This window comes from Vanessa cardui, chromosome 12, assembly GCF_905220365.1.
Source record: "Vanessa cardui chromosome 12, ilVanCard2.1, whole genome shotgun sequence".
NCBI classification, from domain to species: domain Eukaryota; kingdom Metazoa; phylum Arthropoda; class Insecta; order Lepidoptera; family Nymphalidae; genus Vanessa; species Vanessa cardui.
The window spans coordinates 9163958-9184472 of NC_061134.1; the positions used below are offsets into that span (position 1 = coordinate 9163958).

General features: G+C 31.9%; 1 protein-coding gene across 2 annotated transcripts; it reads left to right on the forward strand.

Moving 5' to 3' along the window:
- The first annotated feature begins 253 nt into the window (after positions 1-253).
- Positions 254-19884, forward strand: LOC124534424 (F-box/LRR-repeat protein 4). 2 transcript variants are annotated; one of them, XM_047110298.1, is made up of 13 exons: positions 254-612; positions 820-913; positions 1030-1222; positions 1912-2072; positions 7383-7507; positions 12814-12966; positions 13795-13892; positions 14682-14791; positions 15690-15845; positions 16793-16958; positions 17484-17669; positions 18444-18513; positions 19490-19884. In XM_047110298.1, exons 1-13 carry the CDS (start codon positions 394-396, stop codon positions 19598-19600), a joined length of 1842 nt encoding a protein of 613 aa, XP_046966254.1. In that variant the 5' UTR covers positions 254-393; the 3' UTR covers positions 19601-19884. The 2 variants fall into 2 exon arrangements, with proteins under 2 accessions (XP_046966254.1, XP_046966255.1); XM_047110299.1 differs by having other exon boundaries at positions 479-612; positions 755-913.
- The last annotated feature ends 631 nt before the right edge of the window (positions 19885-20515 follow it).

The window sequence follows — 20515 nt, forward strand, 5'->3', positions numbered from 1 at the left end:
ATGAGCTCTGTGGATAAATCAAGTATAATGTACTATAGTACTCTGTGATCAGATTACAAAAATTTCTTATTACAAACATTTACAGAAATTATATTAATTTGAAGATAATAGATAAATTATTTTTTAATTATTACTACGCTTAGTATTTGAATTATTATAATTAATAATAGACTAGAGAATAATAGTAGGGAATAATAGTAAAGATAGATAATATATTTACTATAATAATTTCTTATCTGTTGACAGTTTGAAACTTGAATGTTCTAATATTTTGGTTCTAGCGCGAAGCGCTGTTTGTTTATTTTCATTCATCATTTCGTTTCGTTTCGATGTTGAGAAGAGTTGTTTGTGTTGTTATAATTGATAAAAAATAAAATAGAACTCTAAGCTGAAATGCAGAGTGCATCAGATTTAATATCTTCATGGTTCAAAGACGATTCTTATACGGATGATGAGAAAGATGTCCAAATAATCGAGCAATTTGTACAAAACGTTGAAGATTTTAGCTCTCAGTATGGAAGTGAAATAAGTGTGTCGTATACAGCATTCAATCTCCGAGGCCCGCCTTCGAATTTTCCAGATTATGGAGACTATCCACAAGCCTTTGTTATGGTGAGCTAATTAATTTTTAGTGTAGTATATATCTGCGTAAGAAATTATTTATATATTTCTATCATTATTATTTATATTACTATGGTACAGCTGAATAATACGTAAAAGTTCTTTTTATATTTATGTTTTTATGGGATTTTAGTGATGCGTAATGGAAAAACCTAGATTTATATAAGATACTTTGATAAAGTAGATATTTCTGTTCAGAGAACTTATGGGACGTGGTGGGATGAAGCACCGTCGGTCCAAAAAGATTATATGCCACAAAATAGCAGCTTAATACCGAGTCAAGATTTTGTAGGTTTGTATATTCATATTCCTATTTTATTTAATAACTGTATTATATGTATAAGGAAACCTTTATAATAATATTAAAAAAAAAATCAATAAAAATTAAAGTTAAGAATTTCTTAACAGAAGTGTCATTTGAGAGAGCAGTATATCCACTAGAAGTGGCAATATTTGAAACTTATAATCCTGGTGCTCTGGTTAGGATATGGGCTTTGGGGCCAACGTCGTGGATGTTACTATGGGAAGGAGAGCCAGAGTATGCCGGTGATACAACTAGGATTTTCAGCCCACCAATTAGACAAATAAACTTCCCTACAAGGTATATATTTTAATTTTTCCACACATTAGTAAATATATTGAAAAAACAGTTAACTCATTAGATGAATAGTAAGGATTTTCTCACAGTAATTATTTTGTTATTTTAAAATAGTTATCAATATATTAAATGTAACTTCGGCTTGGTATATCAGTATACAATTTAAAACTTTCAAGTTAATTAATAGTAATATTAATACACAATACAAAAATACATATATATATATATCTTGTGTCTATGTATAAAATATTTTATTTTTGTTATATTTATTCTTCAAATTTGACCCAAAGTGTAAGAAAAAATATTTTTCTATATTGTCCTATAGATGTCAGAATAATAAGGTAACAAGGATAATATTAAGAATAGATAATCTTCAATTTATTTTTTTGCTTTAAAGCTGCATTTAAGAGTGAATATAATTATTCTGATTTTATCAAACCTATGTACAGTTGAAATACATTTATATTAAATTACTAAAACTTTAACAGTAAAGGTGTTAATATTAAGTATTCTATTTCATTGAAGTAATATGAAAGATATAATAACATAATATTTTTGTTTTTAATGTTGTATTGAGAATTAGTATGTTAAATGAAAATGTAATATACAATTTTGTATATAAATGTGTGTATAAAAATATATGTTAAACAATTTTGATATAATAATAATAGTGTTTCTTGTGTTTTCAACAGAATATTAAGACTGGAATTTAATCATAGACTACTTCCGTACTACACTGAACTAGATGCAGTTCTGTTGAGAGGTAAAGAGCCACCGAATTTAGTCAAAATGAAGAATAACTTTGCATACACTACCCTGTTCTATAAGAAAAGTCAACCAACTATAGAAAAAGGTAAGTGATTATACATACACACTGTAATTTGTTGTATATTAGTTATTTTTTTAATTTATGTCTAATGAAAAAAAAATCAAATGTGACTCTATGGTAAATTCCATTCGAATTTCAAATCGTTAAATATTAGGAGATGTAATATCGAATTGAGCACAATACCTTAAAATTAGGTTATTACATTGTTAATGAATTTTGGATACTTCGACAATCTTACTTGCTGTGCAAATAAAAAGCCACCTGTGCAAATGTAATAGTGAGGTGGGTTAGTGAGTGCGTAAACAGGCGTGCTTACACATATTTAGGAAGATGAGACGGAAATCTGATACGTTCGAATATTTTTTTTTTTTTTTACGTAACTCGTGATAATGATCTCGTAATTAAGTATTTAAGAAATCGCCTAATTGAAGTGACTGGACACTGATCTGGACACTTCGGGGCACTTCGGGGCTTAAAAGTTTTTCGGTCTCGCTGACATGTCAGCCAGTCTTTGCCAGTCGTGGCAAAAGTAGATCTTTTCATTCAACGGCTGTTTCCATCTCGTGATATCAAATTGGTTAGGTTGTTTTTGTCGTATTCATTTGTTTGAGTTAATTTACGGCTGACCGCTCGCCTTAACAATTCCTATCTTCATCTTGGATGGATTTGTTTTATCGTTGTTTTTACTAGTTTCTTTTCCACTGCTGGAATCCAATTGCGATAGTTAAGTAAGCCTGAAAAAAACAAACATTTAAAATCAAAAGTATTTATTCCTTGATTGACTTGATTGAGTTGGGTGGGAATGTGAATGGTCTGTATGTGATACCACTGATCATATAATTTACTAGCAAGCACCAATACTTACGATTGTTGTGTTCCTGTATGAAGGATGAGTGGGCCAGTGTATCAAATGGTACATCATATCTCAGTTTCCAAGGTTGGTTAGTGGCGCATTATCAATGCAAGTGATGTCTAAGCTAAATGGTCACCATTGCGGTGATCACTTACCATCAAGACGTTCAATTTGCTAGAACGCCTAAATACACTATAAAAACCTGACCATTTTCGTTTACATAGTTCAGAGAAAAAAATCGGTTTACTAAGTATAGAGATTAAATAGTTTTTATTTAATTTTATTGATCTTGAATCATTATCGATTGAAAGATTGGCATGTAATTGTTCAACTATATTGATATAACAAACTTTAAATATATATGCAGCATGTAACTAAACTGTATATCGTCATGAATATAAAAAGTATCATAAAAAGTTCCATATTAAATTTGTGTACTATTTTTTACATTAATACGGAAAAACATAAATATAACTTACATCTTTATATTATTGAGCTTATTTCATCCCTAAGGAGATCTATCATCGTCCATAACCCTATAAAAAAAAACATTATTCGAGTCACAGTATCATGTTATAATTATGCAATCTTAAAGTACAAATAATACTACAAGCACGTTTGCACGTGACTAGCGAGTTATTATTAGAACGGTGAAGACGTAAGGGTCTAATCGTTTTACTCATGTTTTGCTTGATACACATCGATCAATTAATTCATTTATTCCGATTTATCTCGATTTTTATAGAGCACGAATACGATTTTCACGATATCCCTACAAAATTTTAGTCGTGTTTTTGTTTTTTGTAAAATAATCGATTTTGAAATTTCTAAATCGTTTGTGTCATGTCGAATATCAATGATTCGATCCTTCGAGAGATCTAATACGAAATATTACATACATTATGTATGTTTTATGGAACATATTTTCCGTCTCATGTTTACGGAACAGCTTCTAGATGTTACTAGATATGAACTGATTCCATTTTTCGTTTAGACTTAGTTGAATACATAAATAAATAAAAGTAAAATAAACTTTATTTCGGACAAGTAGAGTCCAAAGTGGGTTAGCAAAAAGAATTAAAAGCTTACAGTAGGTATATGTTAGTGATTTTTTTATTAGTAATTAATATTTGGTCAGAAGTTCGTTGCCGGTCGTACATAAATGAACAAAATGACGCACAATTGAAGAATCATTCCTCTTAGCTATTGTCTATAGGATGGAAGGAGCTGGTTCGTACTCTTCAACAAGGTGTATTTATGTCTGATAATGGCATAGAAGTCAGAAACATCAGCTGTCGCGAACATACCTGTCGCATTGTATAATCGCGGCAGTCCCATCAACATCCTAAATCCATTATATAAATGATAATATAAAAACTCTACTTGCTGGTAGGGCTTTGAACAAACCCGTCTGAGTAGATACCACCCACTCATCAGATATTTTATCGCCAAACAACAGTATTCAGTATTGTTGTGTTCCGGTTTGAAGGGTGAATGAGCCAGTTTAATTACAGGCACACATAACGTGTTTGTATCCAAGGTTGGTGGCGCATTGACGATGTGGGGAACGGTTAATATTTCTTACAGCGCCATTGCCTTTTGGCGACGGCGACTTACCATCAGGTGGCCTATATTCCCGTTCACCAACCTATACCATGAAAAAATAAATCTAAAAAAGTTTTAAAAAAATATGTAACCACTAATTTCCATAAATATGATTCAATTTTAATAAGGAGTAGATTTGCCCTTTTGCTTTTGGCTAAGATATATTATGAAGTGAATTTTCCCTACTAACATTAAGCACAGCGGTAACTTCCCCGAAGCAGAATCGGTTACATAATACGCACCTATGACGCCGCAACAGCTGAACAAACGAAGCACACCTCCTTTGTTTGTTCAGCCAATTTTACTGACAAAATATTATGATAACAGTTATTAATTTATAACATTATTTTAACAGTTGTTTGTACACACTTCGTCCGATATTCGACTATTTTTCGTTCAAATACAACTCATTTTATTGGTTACTTAATTATCAGTTGCTAACCATACTCCCGGCTTTAACCGCGCAAAATTTATAAAATACAAGGCACCCTTATTACCCCCTTAGGGATGGAGTTTCATAAAATCCGTTTTTGATGATGTAGATGATGTACCGTGATGTAGTACAGGGTGTACTACATCCGCTAAAAACGGATTTTATGAAACTCCATCCGCTAAAAAAGGTGTACTACATCCGCTAAAAAAGGGAACCTACCTCCCGACTTTCAAGTTTGTAGGTATTACAGTTTCTGATATTTCGTGGGTAATCAGTGTGTGCGTATTTCGCTTTAATTTATATAGATTATGCGGTTCCCATTATATTCTACCAAAATGCAAATGCATGTTTAGTGTTAATAGAATAAGAATTAATAGAATAAGAAAACAATTGAACGTCGAAGATAACAATTCGATTACGATGACGCCATAATTCGTAGAATTGGCGCCCAAATCATCAAAAATTGCTTTAATGTTAATTAAAATGTTAAGGATGCTAGAAATAGATTGAGAGCCTCATAAATAGCCTCGAGGTGTCGTAAAAATTGTAAACATTAGCTATAAAATCACGCGAAAATAGGATTAGCAATATCGCGTTAAAATTTACCTTGACCATGACTCTCTTAAGTGTAGATTAGTTAAGACCTATTATTACCGGCGATTAATTGCCTATTAAATTATTTTCCTCTTTATATTGTGAAATTATCGTATAACAATGTTATTTACTTATCATTTTTTTAATACAAACTTACTTAACTTTTATTTGTAAAACATGATAAAAATATGTACAAAATTAAAGTATAAATAATGAATTAATATATCTATGGTGTATACTACTACGAAAAACTCTCTTTGAAAACTATACAAGAAGAAAATAATTTTGGCCAAATTTCTTACCTAACGACAATTTCTTATTGATATATTTCATTTTAACACATCACCATGGTGATGTTAGCCGTTTTCGCATAGAATCATGCCCTAAGGTTCCCATATCCAGTGTGACATCGTGACTTTAACTAGCGGGCGATCAAGACGCTTCTAACGACACAGCATTCGCCAAATAATGCGAAATGACCTTCTGAAATCCTATTCCAAACTTTTGACTTTGCCTAGAGACTAATCGAATAAACTACGTTTTCGGAATTGTTTTTTTGGTATAAATGCAGTCAATTGTGCTAGAAGTCTTATAAATATATTCCACACAAATCGACGCATTGGATATATATTCTGTTTAAAACATGAAATCAAAATAATATTATCATATCATCAGTTTGACAGATATACAGCGCTGTCGTTTTCGTAAACACGTCTAAGGTCACATCGGGAAAGTTAAATAAACATTGACTGATATATTAAAATTATTGATTTGTCAGCTATTTGTTATACGAATCTGTTTATTTTGTGATACTTTAAATAGTTGGTGATTAGCAGTGGCGGATTAACCAATAGGCTAAGTAGGCTGGAGCCTAGGGCGGCAGATTTAGAGGGGCGGCAAATTTAGTCAAATTTGTTATTATCTTACAGAAATTAAAAAAAAATATAATTATATGTATGCATATTACATCCGTACATAGTGGGTTGGAAAAATAATCTAGTAACTCACAGAGATATCACCTAGTTTATAGTCATACTAATAACGCCGATGTGATGAAGATAGAACACAAACCATAAATGTTGGCAAAAAAGCAAGGGGAGGCAAAAATTTAATAGCCTACTAGCGGCAGATTTGTAAATCCGGCACTGGTGATTAGGCTGTTTCTTAACCTAGGGAGGTACCACACACTCATATGTTATGTTATTCTATGACCAAACAGCTTAATTTAATAAAGTCCGATATAACATACTGTGCACAAAGGGTGGTGCCATATTGGCGATATAAGCCTTGGCTTATCTTTCAATAAAGTAGTTGTGAATTTTTACCATCAGATGTCCATTTATATTAGCTGATCTATTTGAATTAAAAAGACTATCATGATTCACTTGGTGGTAGGGCTTTGTGCAAGCCCGTCTGGGTAAGTACCACCCACTAATCAGTTATTCTACCGCCAAATAACAGTACTCAGTGTTCCAGTTTGAAGGGTGAGTGAGCCAGTGTAACTACAGGTACAAAGACATAACATCTTAGTTCCCAAGGTTGGTGGCACATTGACGATGTAAGGAATAGTTATTTCTTACAGCGTCATTGTCTATGGGTGATGGTGACCACTTACCATCGGGTAGGCCCATATGCTTGTCCGCCAACTTATACCATAAAAAAAGAAACCCAAAAATTTAAATAATAACTATATTATTACTTAATTAACAAGATAATCCTCAGTAAGAAGTACGCTCATTCTACGGAAAAGAGGTTTAATTTCTGTATCGCATTTAGAGCACAGCGACTAATGTTTGAATGAATGATTGAATGAATATTAAATGATTCCGAATGTTTTATATTGTTTTAGGTTCGCTTCTCAACAGAGTTATAGCTTCAAACTTGCACGAAAATGTTTTGAATCGAACAGTTCTATCTCAAAATGACAAACTTATAGACAGGGGTCCGCCCCTCGGTGACTTCCAGAGATTGCCAGTAAGTACTGTATTTATATAGTTGTTTAGTATTATTTTTCTTCATGTGAAATGTTGTGTTTTTCTTTATGGCTAAAAGGGCAAATATCAATGAATCTAACATTTGTTATTCAGAATAGAAACGATAAATTTATAATAACAATGTTCTTTGTTATATAAACATGTGGATTTTTGTGTAAGGTATTAGTATGCTTTCACCAAAAAAAAAAAAAAATTTTTATGGCAATATTTAGCTTTAATTTTACTCAAAAATCCTCTATGACAATTATGATTATGATTAACAGCACGGCAATAACAATTGACTTCGTACCTAACTCTTGCAACGTTGACAACCTATTTACGACGATACGCCATTTTGATACTGGATTACATCAAAATGGCGTATCATAATTATTAAACGTATAAAAATGATTAAAGTAATAATCGTATATCACTTTCTGACATTTCACGCACGTGACCTGCAGTGTGCATCGACTTTCTTCTTACAGATTACCGAACACATATAATTTGTTTCATTCAAGTGAATATACGAAATAAATTTGTAAACAAAATGCTGGTCTTATCGATTTTACTTTTGTAATTACTTCGGATACGGACTCTCGATAAGAATGTGTGTATTTCCGTTTTAAGCCATTAAAAAGTTTTGAATACTTCGTAAATATTTTAAGGCTCGTTTCACTAGGGAGTACAGTGTATAAAAAAGTCTTATAATATAAAAAATACTATAATGAAACTATCATTGCTTGTTAAATAGTTTTTAATTGTGTTAATGAGCGAAAACTATTTCAACGATGTGTTAGAGTATAAAGATTATCCCAGAATTGTTAATTAAATCGATATTACAACACGATCTATCTACTTGAGATAGATAAAACAGATGACGTTATTTGTTAATCCTCACGTTAGGATGACTATGAAGTTAGCCCACTGCTGGACTAACGCTTGTTATTCTCTTGGATACAGGGTATAGAGCTAATCCAAAATGCTCTAATCGGTGATTCGAATGGTCCTCAATTTTGAGTATATTTATTATAAATAAATACAAATAAACCATATCAGTGGTACAACAACAAACAAAAACAGCCTGTAAATTTCCCACTTCTGGACTAAGGCGTCCTCTGCCTTTGAGGATAAGTTTTGGAACATATTTCATCACCCTGTCCCAAAATTTGTGGAAAACAATTGCCAATATAAAACCTCTTTGAATATATCTTCATAATCTAAAACTAAGAATCACGTGTTCCAGCTATAGACCCTTCTGAATATAAAATTCGTATTTGAATTTCAATAAAACAATGCAATCGTTCTAAAATAAAATGATCTCAAGTATTTCTTCGAGAAAGTTTTCTTTTAAATTTCAATAGTTTGAAGTAAATATCATCTGCTGTTACTTCAAACGATGTTTACTCCAAGCTATTTCAATCACATGCATAATTGTATAGTAGGTGCTTATCTAATCATAAGTTTACGCTACGTTACGCATAGAAATTAACAACACATACATAGCAGCTTCACCTATAAATATTTCTTATAAGGTGACAACTTAAGCAATGCTGTGCCATTTTTTGAATCATAAATCAATCATGATAAACACTCGCGAACATAGTTTATAAGTAATACCATAGATAAATATGACGTCACTATAACTAATGACGTCGTATAAGAAGATAGTAGTGGGTACAGGCGAGATAGGAATATCTGAAATCTAAACCAAAATATACTTTATTCAAGTAGGCTTTTACAAGCACTTTTGAATTGCCATTTAACAAACAATATTAAGTGAAGCTGCTACCGGAATGTACTCTTTTATTATGTTAGTTAATATAATTATACATGTATATAATGCTTAAAAAAATTATTTACTTTGCGGAGTATTTCCACTGGCAACTTAAAATATTCACATATAGTACGATTTTTAATTCGAGTCAGTAAAATGACAAGTGCAACTGTCACTGATACAAAAAAGGGTTACCCGCTACAATAGTGATGTTCGGCAATCAATAGACTTCGACATTTAGTCATGCTTTATTTTATTAGGTATCAAAGCGTTTTTTTTTATTGTAAATTATTACATACCGTATTAAATAATACGATTTTAGAAATATGGACCTTACCAGTGTATTAAAATTTCTCTCAATGACTGTGAGCTCAACCCGATAGAGTTAATTTGGGCTCAAGCAAAGGGGTACGTCGCCAGGAACAATAAAACTTTTAAAATAAATGACGTGAAAAAATTATTTGAAGAAGGCCTGAAGGAAGTGACATCTGAAAATTGGAGACAGCAACCATGCCATAAAAGTCGAAGACAAAATGTGTCAACTCGACCACATCATAGACGAATATTCATTTGTTATAAATGTAACTAATATCGATTCCGATTCTGAATATACCGATTCAAAATCGGAGTCGGAATCAATAACAACCGTAATGAATAAAATCGTGTAAAGTTACTTGTATTTTCCTGACCTTTTAGTGTTTATTCCTCTGAACCTCTTTATATATTTTTTACCAGCTTTGTAATAATATTGTAATGAGAAATTTTAATACGCTGGTAAGGTCCATATTTCTAAGATCGTATTATTTAATACAATATGTATTAAATATTTATAATAAAAAAAACGCTTTGATACTTAATAAAATAAAGCATGACTAAATGTCTATGTCTATTGATTGTCGAACAGTATCAGTGACAGTTGCACTTGTTATTTTACTGACTGGAATTAGTAATAGTGCTTTAGTCGAAATTCCCAAAATTATAGTCGAGATTCTATCACATCACTATTTATTTGAGATTAAAAACCTGCAACACTGGAAATGTCATTTTACTGACTCGAATTAAAATTTTTACTATAGTTATTATATTTTCATAAAACATAGTCAAGACATCTTAGCAAAAACTATGTCGATTACAATAGTTTCATATTAAACAATGTTCGATTTGTAACGGCAATGTTTAATAATTACTTACTAATATAAAAGTCTGGAGAGCCTAAAAAACATAAAAATAATAAAATAAAAACAAATAAATAAATCGAAACAAATTTAAGTTACCAGTAATTTTATTACTAGACGTTAAATATTAATCGCAGCGTTTTTCAGGGATTTTATTTACTGTATTTCTATATAAAAGTAGATGTTATTATTTTCCGTCACCTAATTATTGCTTAAAACAAACGAAGGTTTATACATATATTATATTTATTTTGCTCAGTTGCAATCAACAGAGTACGATAAAATAATGATTGTTTTTCAAACCGAAATATAATAAAAAGCGGAAAATATACATGGGTTTGTTATGCCTCAATGATGAAAATAGCATTTTCGCAATAAAGGTCAAACGAGATATAGAGCGATAAAGAAAATAATTACATCAATTACTACTACTGAAGTAGCAAAGTGTAATCATTTCATTAGGTCAACATCGTATATACGAACGATTATATATACGAGTATATCATAGCATAACAATACAACCTGACCTAGGCGTTTGTGAGTCACTTATCACAATAGACGGTGTAAATTATTCAATTGATATTAAACGTGTCTTGAAATATGACAATGATACGATAAAATAATACTCTTATACTTGGGTTTAATACCAATATCATATTCTTTCGACATGGCGAGTTCTTTTGTTTAAGGATTCCTTATTATGTAAATAATGCGATTTGAAACTCCATTCGAACTGTTTCATTGTGTATTTTATTTGAGGGTTGGATCGACTTCTTTACCGGGAAGGTCCATTGGGTCTAAGTAATTCCGGACAAGCCCTACTGAGTTTTTATGAAGTAAATTAGACTTTTCTTGCTTTTTGCGGAAAAAAAGAAATATTGTAGTAAAGGTGTACAGCAGTAGAACATCGATTATCCGAACTTATTGGGACCGAGACTAGTTCGGATAATCGGTATATGAGTGCTTTGGGATAAAATCGAAAAAAAGCATTTTCTCATAAAAACAGTATATTTTGATAAAATTTGACGTACATTTTAAAATATAAAACGTTGTTATATAAATCACCTAAAAAAAATTAAAAATAGTATTTGACTGAATTGCTTGCTATGTTTATATTACTTTTTTAAATTGACAATTCCTAATTGACGAACGGCTGGAACGCGCCAATGTTCGGATAAACTAAGTCGTTCGGATAATCGAGATAGAAGTATACAATATTTTCAAGGCTCGTCTGACAGACTCATATACGTAGACACCTCAACGATTGATTTTTCTACTTTTAATAATCTTACGCATTGCTATGCTTTGGTACAATTTGATGGTGGAGTGATACAGGAAAAAGACGCTTTTGTGTTTTATATTTTGGACATTGCGTAATGGTATACTGTAAATGTTCTTCTCAACAACAACAACAGCCTGTAAATTCCCACTGCTGGGCTAAAGGCCTCCTCTCCCTTTGAGGAGAAGGTTTTGGAACATATTCCACCACGCTGTTCCAATGCGGGTTGGTGGAATACACATGTGGCAGAACTTCTATGAAATTTGTCATATGCAGGTTTCCTCACGATGTTTTCCTTCACCGCTGAGCACGAGATGAATTATAAAGACAAATTAAGCACATGAATCAGCGGTGCTTGCCTGGGTTTGAAACCGCAATCATCGGTTAAGATGCACGCGTTCTAACCACTGGGCCATCTCGACTCTATGTTCTTCTCACTTAGTATAAAAAAAACTTTTAGTATTCATCAATTGGTACGAGCTGTGTTGTGTAGGCAAAAAACTATTTTACTATAAAGGAAGTCCACAACGACGGTCTATTACAGAAGAAAAGACCCGGATACCGTGTATTTAATTTCCGTACCAAGGTGACAAACGTAATCATTTACAACAACGCCTGAACAAAATCGTTACATAAAAACCTGTGAATATATATTATTATAAAGACTTTTCAAAAATGCCCCGCAGTGGATTTAAGATTTTATTATCTTGGGAAAGTAGCTAATGAAATCTAAAATGTCTTTATTAGAATCGATAATAACTTATAATTTATAATAGATATTACACAAATAAGTTAGTAAAGTAACAGCCTGTAAATTTCCCACTGCTGGGATAAGGCCTTCTCTTCCATTAAGGTTATATGTTCCATTAGACAAATCCTTGCGTGAAACTAATTAAATGTAGCAGAATTAACTAACTCCCGCGTGGGGTTGGTTAAAAAAGTACCCTATGTGCTATCATACCATACCTTATCCTTGTGCAAAGTTTCATTCTAAACCGTCCTGGCTTGATTGAGTAACAACCATCAATACTTCTAAACATTGGTATTTATTTTCAATCAACATTTTTGTCTTTCAGGATGAAACTATTCTATCAGTGATGAAATATTTGGATATGCAGTCGTTATGTCGCTGTGCTCAAGTCAATAAGCACTTCAGCCGGCTTGCATCTGATGCCATACTCTATCGGAGCATTGATCTTCGTCCTTATTGGCACTGCGTGAGATCTCAGGTGTGTATATATGACCTTATAACGTTTTGCTAAAAATTATTAGTCATATGTTAATTATACTGGTAATGCTTTTTGCATTCTTTTATGCATGTGACTTCGCCCATATCGATTCAAAAGGATGTATACCTACTAGTAGTCGCCCGCGGCTTCGCTTGCTTTTTTGGGTGTTAGTTGTCATGAGTTAGGCAAAAAAGTAGTCTATGTCTTTTCTTGGAGTACAAGTTCTTCTTCTTATCAAATCTCATCAAATTCGCTTCAGCGGTTTGGTCATGAAAGAGCGACAAAGTTACTTTCACATTTAAAATATTAATATCGATAGATTATATTTTGTATTTTTTGTAAATCAGTTGTTTAATACATATACTTGTACTTATAAATTTATTTCAAACTTTGAAAACATCAACTATGTTTTTGGGAAAAAATATAACTCGGATGAAGTCGCAGGTTAAAACTATTAATAATATACAAAGAGATATACATATGTCTTGTATTCTGTGTTATTATGTGAAGGACTTACCATGTTTGGAATCCTGCCATACATAATAATTAATTTTGTCATATTTAAAATATATACTAGCTATATGTTGTGTAAAATTAATATGCTTAAGGTTATATTTATAGTTTTGTTTATATGACCTTCATGCTATCGGTAATATTGAATTACTTTGCATACAGCTGCTGAAACAACTGAAGGTTGCCTTGAGTAACAGTATCAGTTTTAAAACGACTTAAAATAGAAAACAGTTTTTTATTTGATAGTTTAGCTTAGTATAGTGTGATTGAGCGACTTTGACCCTGTGTGTATAATAATATTCCTTTTTTTTTAAGGTACTCTTAACGCTGTCCATGAGGTGCAAATTCCTTCAAAAACTAGATCTATCATGGTGCGGCAGTCATTGTATGATACAGCCCCATTATGTAGTCAAGTGAGTATGAAATACATTAGTCTGTATTGAAGTATTATTTAGTATTCCATACAAATATTCTTGATACTTGGTACATTACTGTTTCACACATATACAAAAAGGTTCTATATGCGACTTTTAGATTGAATAATTAAAGTAAAAAGAGAAATACAAAACTTTTTATGATGTGCAAAATTGAAATACTCTGTTCTCTACTATAATATGCATATCTACATTTATCTTTTTCATTTGAATCACTCTGTTTTATAGGAAAAGCCGCAATAACTAATTTAATTATATCAATATCAAATAATTTAAAAGATCAAAGCGCACATACTGTGGGAAGTGACGTTTTTTAGTGTATAGAGATATCTCCCATCATAGGAATTTTTGAATTTATTTAACATGAGCAGAAAGAATATTACGGTCAATAGATCAACAAACCAATGATATCAAAGACAGGATATCTATAGATATAATAAAATTGGAGTGATGAGTTATTACTCAATGCATATATGTATACACGGTATCTATACAAAAAATAACAATTTTTACAAGTTTTGTTTGTCTGTTTGTTCTGGCTTATCTCTGAAACGGCTGGACCGATTTTGATGGGATTTTCACTTGCAGATAATTGATATAATAAAGAGGAATTTGAAGGTCGCGGGTACACCTAGTCAGGAATAATAGTGAAATATTATATAATGAAATGTAATATATATTTTATACAATAATTTTCTAAAGTTGTTCATCAAATACCTTAGTTTCAAGGTCGCATCTATAATATTATATTTTATCTGTTATTTCTAGTTTCCTGAGAGACAGCGGGGCTGAGTTGACACATTTACGTATGAACTGCTGTAAATTTGTTGACAATTCAGTGCTAAGAGCTATAGTTGACACATCGTCTAATTTACAAGGTATGTAACATTTGTTTGTTTTATTATTTCATCTCGTATAATATTCTCATAAAGGTTTCATACCTCTATGAGAATATTTTGTATTCATACTTCAATATATACAATTTAAAAATCAGAGTTTAGTATGACGCTTTATCTGTTAGAAGGAAAAGGATATATGCAGACAGCTTCATGACAAATAATATATGAAGTTACAAAATTACTCAGAAAACTTATGACGAAATGAAAACAAAAATGTCATTTTTGTTAAGTATAAAGTTCAATGGTGATCAAGTTATGACGGTCCTCAAAAAGATTTTCTTTTTTATTATATACGAAGGTGGACGAACGTATGTATCAACTAATGGTAAGCTATGGGATAGACACGTGTCATTGGAGTTATAAGAAATATAAACAAATCCCTACATAGCCAAAGCGTCACCAGCCTTCGAAACCTTTTTTTCGATAACATTCGTAGTACCTATTTTGTTTACTGAAACCCAGTTAAACGGTTCAAATAGAATAAATGCTACCAAATAATATAACTATAAGGTAACTAATTGAAAATAATTGACATAGTTTTCAATGATTCTTCATAGATTGTCACACATTGTATTTGCTTTTTGATTTGTATTTGAAGTAGTAAAGTAAGAGTAAAATAACAAAATGTACATTTCCCACTGCTGGGATAAGTTCTCCTCTTCCATTAAGGAGAGGGTTTGTAACATGTTCCACCACGCTGTTCCAATGCGGATTGGTGCTTCACCGCCGAGCGCGAGATGAATTATAAACACAAATTAAGCACATATATAGTGGTGCTTACCTGGGTTTGAACCCGCAATCATCGGTTAAGATGCACGCGTTCTAACCACTGGGCCAATTTGTATTTAAAGGATTTTCAATATTGTTATATTTTCAGAACTTTGTCTCCGGTCAGTGATAAGCTGTTCAGAATGGTCGTGTTTGTCGTCTCTGACAAAGTTGAAACGTTTGGATCTGTACCGAACTCATATAACTACTTCAGCGGCAGTCGCTATCGTGTGGTCGAATCCGGGATTACAGCACCTTAATGTTGGTACGAATTTATACATTATTTTTATGGGTTAAGATTTGTTTTTGTTTAACAGATTATGTTCGAGAATATTGGCCTGATATTAGTTTTTAGAATAATAATATTTAAATTGACTATATTTAATTTCTTGCGATAATGGTTTGTGATATCATTTTAGTTTTTGAAATTAATTTTATGAAAAGTAAATGACTACTTTTGCCAGTGACAGTATTTTGTATGACTACAAGTGAAATTCCCTTTCTGCCAAAAAGGGAATTATTATATAAAGGAATTATATATATTAACCCTATTATAATTTCTATACTCACAAGATAAAAAATATTATGGGTTCGTTCTATTGCACAGATTTAAAGCTGATTAATAATTCAGACGAGAGATTAAGTCATCCGAGGGTACTATACTTTGTACGCGTTAAGAATGCAGTGAGGTGTCATTGTTTACTGGCTTTATTCCGCCCCCTGACCAATTAAATCTTTTTTAACAGCAGGGTAAAGGTGTATGCATATTTGTGTTAAAATTCTAACAAATTGTATTTGTTTTAAAGACTAAGTATAATGAATTTAAAAAATACACATTAAAATAAAAAATCGAATCGGGGTGTTTAATCAACAAAATTCTTAACACTATATACAATCGTTTGCGAATTTTCCCATCGCGATGTAGAAATTTACATATTTTGACATAACGTCATCTAGTAGCTATAGGTTACATTAATTATTACGTGTATAGCTTGAATAAATTAAATATAAATATATAAATAAACAAAATTTAAATTATAAAAATAAAAATATCAGTTAATAATTAATTAAATGTGAACTTGACTTTCAGAGTCAGGCCGGTAAACAATGACAACTCACTGCATTCTTAACGCGAACAGACTTTAGATATTTTATAATTATAGTTATTACAAGTTTTAAATTAATTATAATTACAATAAATATTAATTGCAGGTTCATGTAAAATGATATCAGCGATGGATGAAGTAGCGATCGCTTTAGGTTCGAATTGTCCAGACTTGATGTCAGTGGACTTTTGGAAGTCGTATTCGCTGACGGCGGTCGGCATCCGAGCGTTGGGCAATTGTAGGAACTTACAAGAATTAGACGTCGGATGGTGGTAAGTTAACTAACAACACGACTTTTATATTACCTTTTATCTTCCACTGGCCAAATAACAGTACTCAGTATTGTTGTGTTCCGGTTTGAAGGGTGAGTGAGCCAGTGTAACTACATGCACAATACATGACGATTTAAGGAATAGTTAATATTTCTTACAGCGTCATTGTCTATGGGTGATGGTGACCACTTACCATCAGGTGGCCCATATGCTCCTCCGCCAACCTATAAAATAAAAAGAAACTGGGCCGTCACGAGTCTTATCGTTGGCGTAGAAAACGATAACGCAAAAGGGGGACCAATAAATGACCAATGAGCTTTAAGTATTTTGATTAAGTGGAGTAAATGTAACCAATCAGCATTTTAGAAACTGACTGAATTTAATTAACCAACTGTCATGTATTTGAAGTACTTATTTGTATATTTACCCTAAACGGACAACACAAGAATTTAATACCTATTTTTGCTGACGGTTTTTTTTATGAGGTACAGTTAGCATAACATTTTGTTTTTTTGTTGTTTTCAGCTTACAAGCCGGTGGCTCAGGTGAGTGGCTGGCTTCGCTCTCAGGAGGAGAACTACGCAAGTTGTTTCTTGGCGCGTTAAGAGGAGTCTGCGATAGAGATCTTCGCGTACTGTTACCGAAAGCGACTAAGTTGGCTCAACTCGACCTATTAGGAGTTCGTGCTGTTACTCCCGATATATGCTCTGAGTAAGTATTGGTAGGCTGTTACCTACCTAGGTAACAGCCTGTAAATTTCCCACTGCTGAGATAAGGCCTCCTCTTCCATTAAGGAGAGGGCTTGGAACATATTCCACAACGCTGTTCCAATGCGCGTTGGTGGAATGCACATGTGGCTGAATTTCGATGAAATTAGACACATGCAGGTTTCCTCACGATGTTTTCCTTCACCGCCGAGCACGAGATGAATTATAACACAAATTAAGCACATATATAAAGTGGTGCTTGCCTGGGTTTGAACCCGCAATCATCGGTTAAGATGAACGCGTTCTAACCACTGAGCCATCTCAGCTCGAGTAAGTATTGATTTTTATCTATTATTATTAAACAAGAAGACAGACGAGCAACATAGTTAACCTATCAGTTTCCACCAACTAATCATATTTTTATGACCTACTAGCTACCCCAAAGCTTCGCACGGGTACTTTATTTGTATCGTTATATTATGACGAAATTACATAAAATAATTATAAATTGTTATGTGCTATTCTGATGATTCCTATATTATTGTAAAATTTCATCCAAATCCATCCAGTATTTTTTTCGTGACAGAGTAACAAATATACAACCATCCATGCTCACAAATTTTCGTATGTGTAGTATTATTTGCTATAAATTTGATATCTAAAGTTAAAGTTTCATATAATTCAATACTGTTTATCTAGTAATCGTATTAAAATGTTAACAAAACATATTATTGATATTTATTGTCAAGATAATTAACTATTCATTATTTGTTTACAGCATTCTTGCCGAATGCCGGGAGCTCAAGTTGTTAGATGTCAGTTTCTGTGATCAAATACAAGAATTTCAGGTATTAAATTTTTTATATTATTATATATAATTGACTGACTGTGACCATATCCTTTCAGAAATCATGACTTATAATGCTAGGTCCAGATAAGTAGCGCAGTGGTCATATTTTCGTAATGTTGTTATTAACAATTCTAAATGAGTGAAATTGAATGATGATAATGTTAAAATAAAACTTATTCTAGAAACATCATTGTAAAAGGACTATTCAAAACGGCTTTTGAACGTTTACTTGAGTGAAATAAAATTAGATTCTTATTCACAGGTATGTTACTTAAGTATTAAAAAAATGAATCAGATATTTTAGACTTGCGTTGTTTTCGAGTTCTTAATAAATCATCTTTCTTTTCTGAGCAAAAAAGCCACGTTGTTTTTGCTAGTGTTAGTGTTGCCATACGTTAAACTTATGGCTGTATATTTAAAATTCATGGTATATTTTTACATAATTTACTTTCATGATAAATGAAATATAAAATTGTAAATCATAAATAAATATTAAAATACTGTAATCATTACTACTAAATTTATATTCGTGTAAATGACATAAATTTTAAGCGAAACATGAAATTACATTAGATTAATGACATTTAAAAATAATGTCCGCCATAATCGTTTAACTCAATATGTCTTAATGGTAATTATCTTAAAGTCAATGTCAAAATCAAAGTCAAGAACCTTTATTCGAAATAGAAGTATATAAAAAATATTGCAATCCGAGTTTTACATTTTAGAGGTTAGCCTGTAGGTGTAAGGAATAAAATATGTACTGTGTCCGTATCGTTGGCATTCAAAGTCAAAGTCAAAAACCTTTATTCGAAATAGAAGTGTTTACACTTTCTTATTGATTGTCGAAAATCTACCACCGGTTCGGAATATAATACCTCAGACCTGAGAAGAACCGGCGAAAGAAACTCAGAGGGACCTTTTTTTACGAATACCTTTACCTAACCTAAACTAACAACGTAATATGTTTTCAGGTACACGAATGGAGAAGACAGTACCCCCAAGTTAGTATAAAACGTTCCTTCCAAGCGGCCAATCTCAATACGGCACCAAACGCATTGTTCCTAGTTCCGAGCTTGGAATAAAAACGTATACTTAAGAAAAGCCTATGCTATATACGCCATATCAATATGGCACATATGCCATACTGTTTAAAGACTTTTATATCCTATTCCAATCTTAGGAAAATTAAAGAAAACACATGGAAAAGTAAACATCTTGGTCATCTTTGAAATTATATTATTGGTCGATATCTAATATCGTATGGTATTCAGAATGGATTTGTGAAAAACTAGCTAATACTCGAATTATTAAATAAATATATGGAAAGAACACGATACACTACAAACAAGAACTGTTTCTAGTGTATCATATAGCAGAGATATTAGCGAATGTATTATATGTTTTACATGTACAGTCAGAGTAAGAAAACCTTCGTCAGTTTTCAAATTCATTCCTTTATCAAGTCGTATACTCTTAGTACCTTTTGAATCTAAAGCACTAAACTGACAACTGCATAAAATCAAAATCAAAATAAACTTTATTAAAGTGGGCTTTTACAAGTGCTTTTGAATCGTCATTTAACAATTAAGTGAAGCTACCACCGGTTCGGGAAGTAGATTCTACGTATGATAGTTAATACAATTATTTAAATTAATGTACATATAAAATTAAACTTACACAGTATGTTAACTTGGTTCAAAATAGTGTAACATCTTTGGACTGCGTCTAGCTTTACATATACATGAAATCTTTTAGTCATTCCAAATTTAAATTAGATATTTTATCTTCTACTGAATTGTCAAAATATGTCTGTCAGTGTCATATATGCTCGATCGGTAAAGCAGATTATCGCTCATACTGAGCACACGAAAATAGATCTTAAGGTGACGAACCTTTTCTTACCCGGACTGTACTTATATACATACATATACGAGTTTGGTTTATCTTTATTCCTTCGATTGGAACAGGCCATATTCATCAATGACAATTTAGACTCA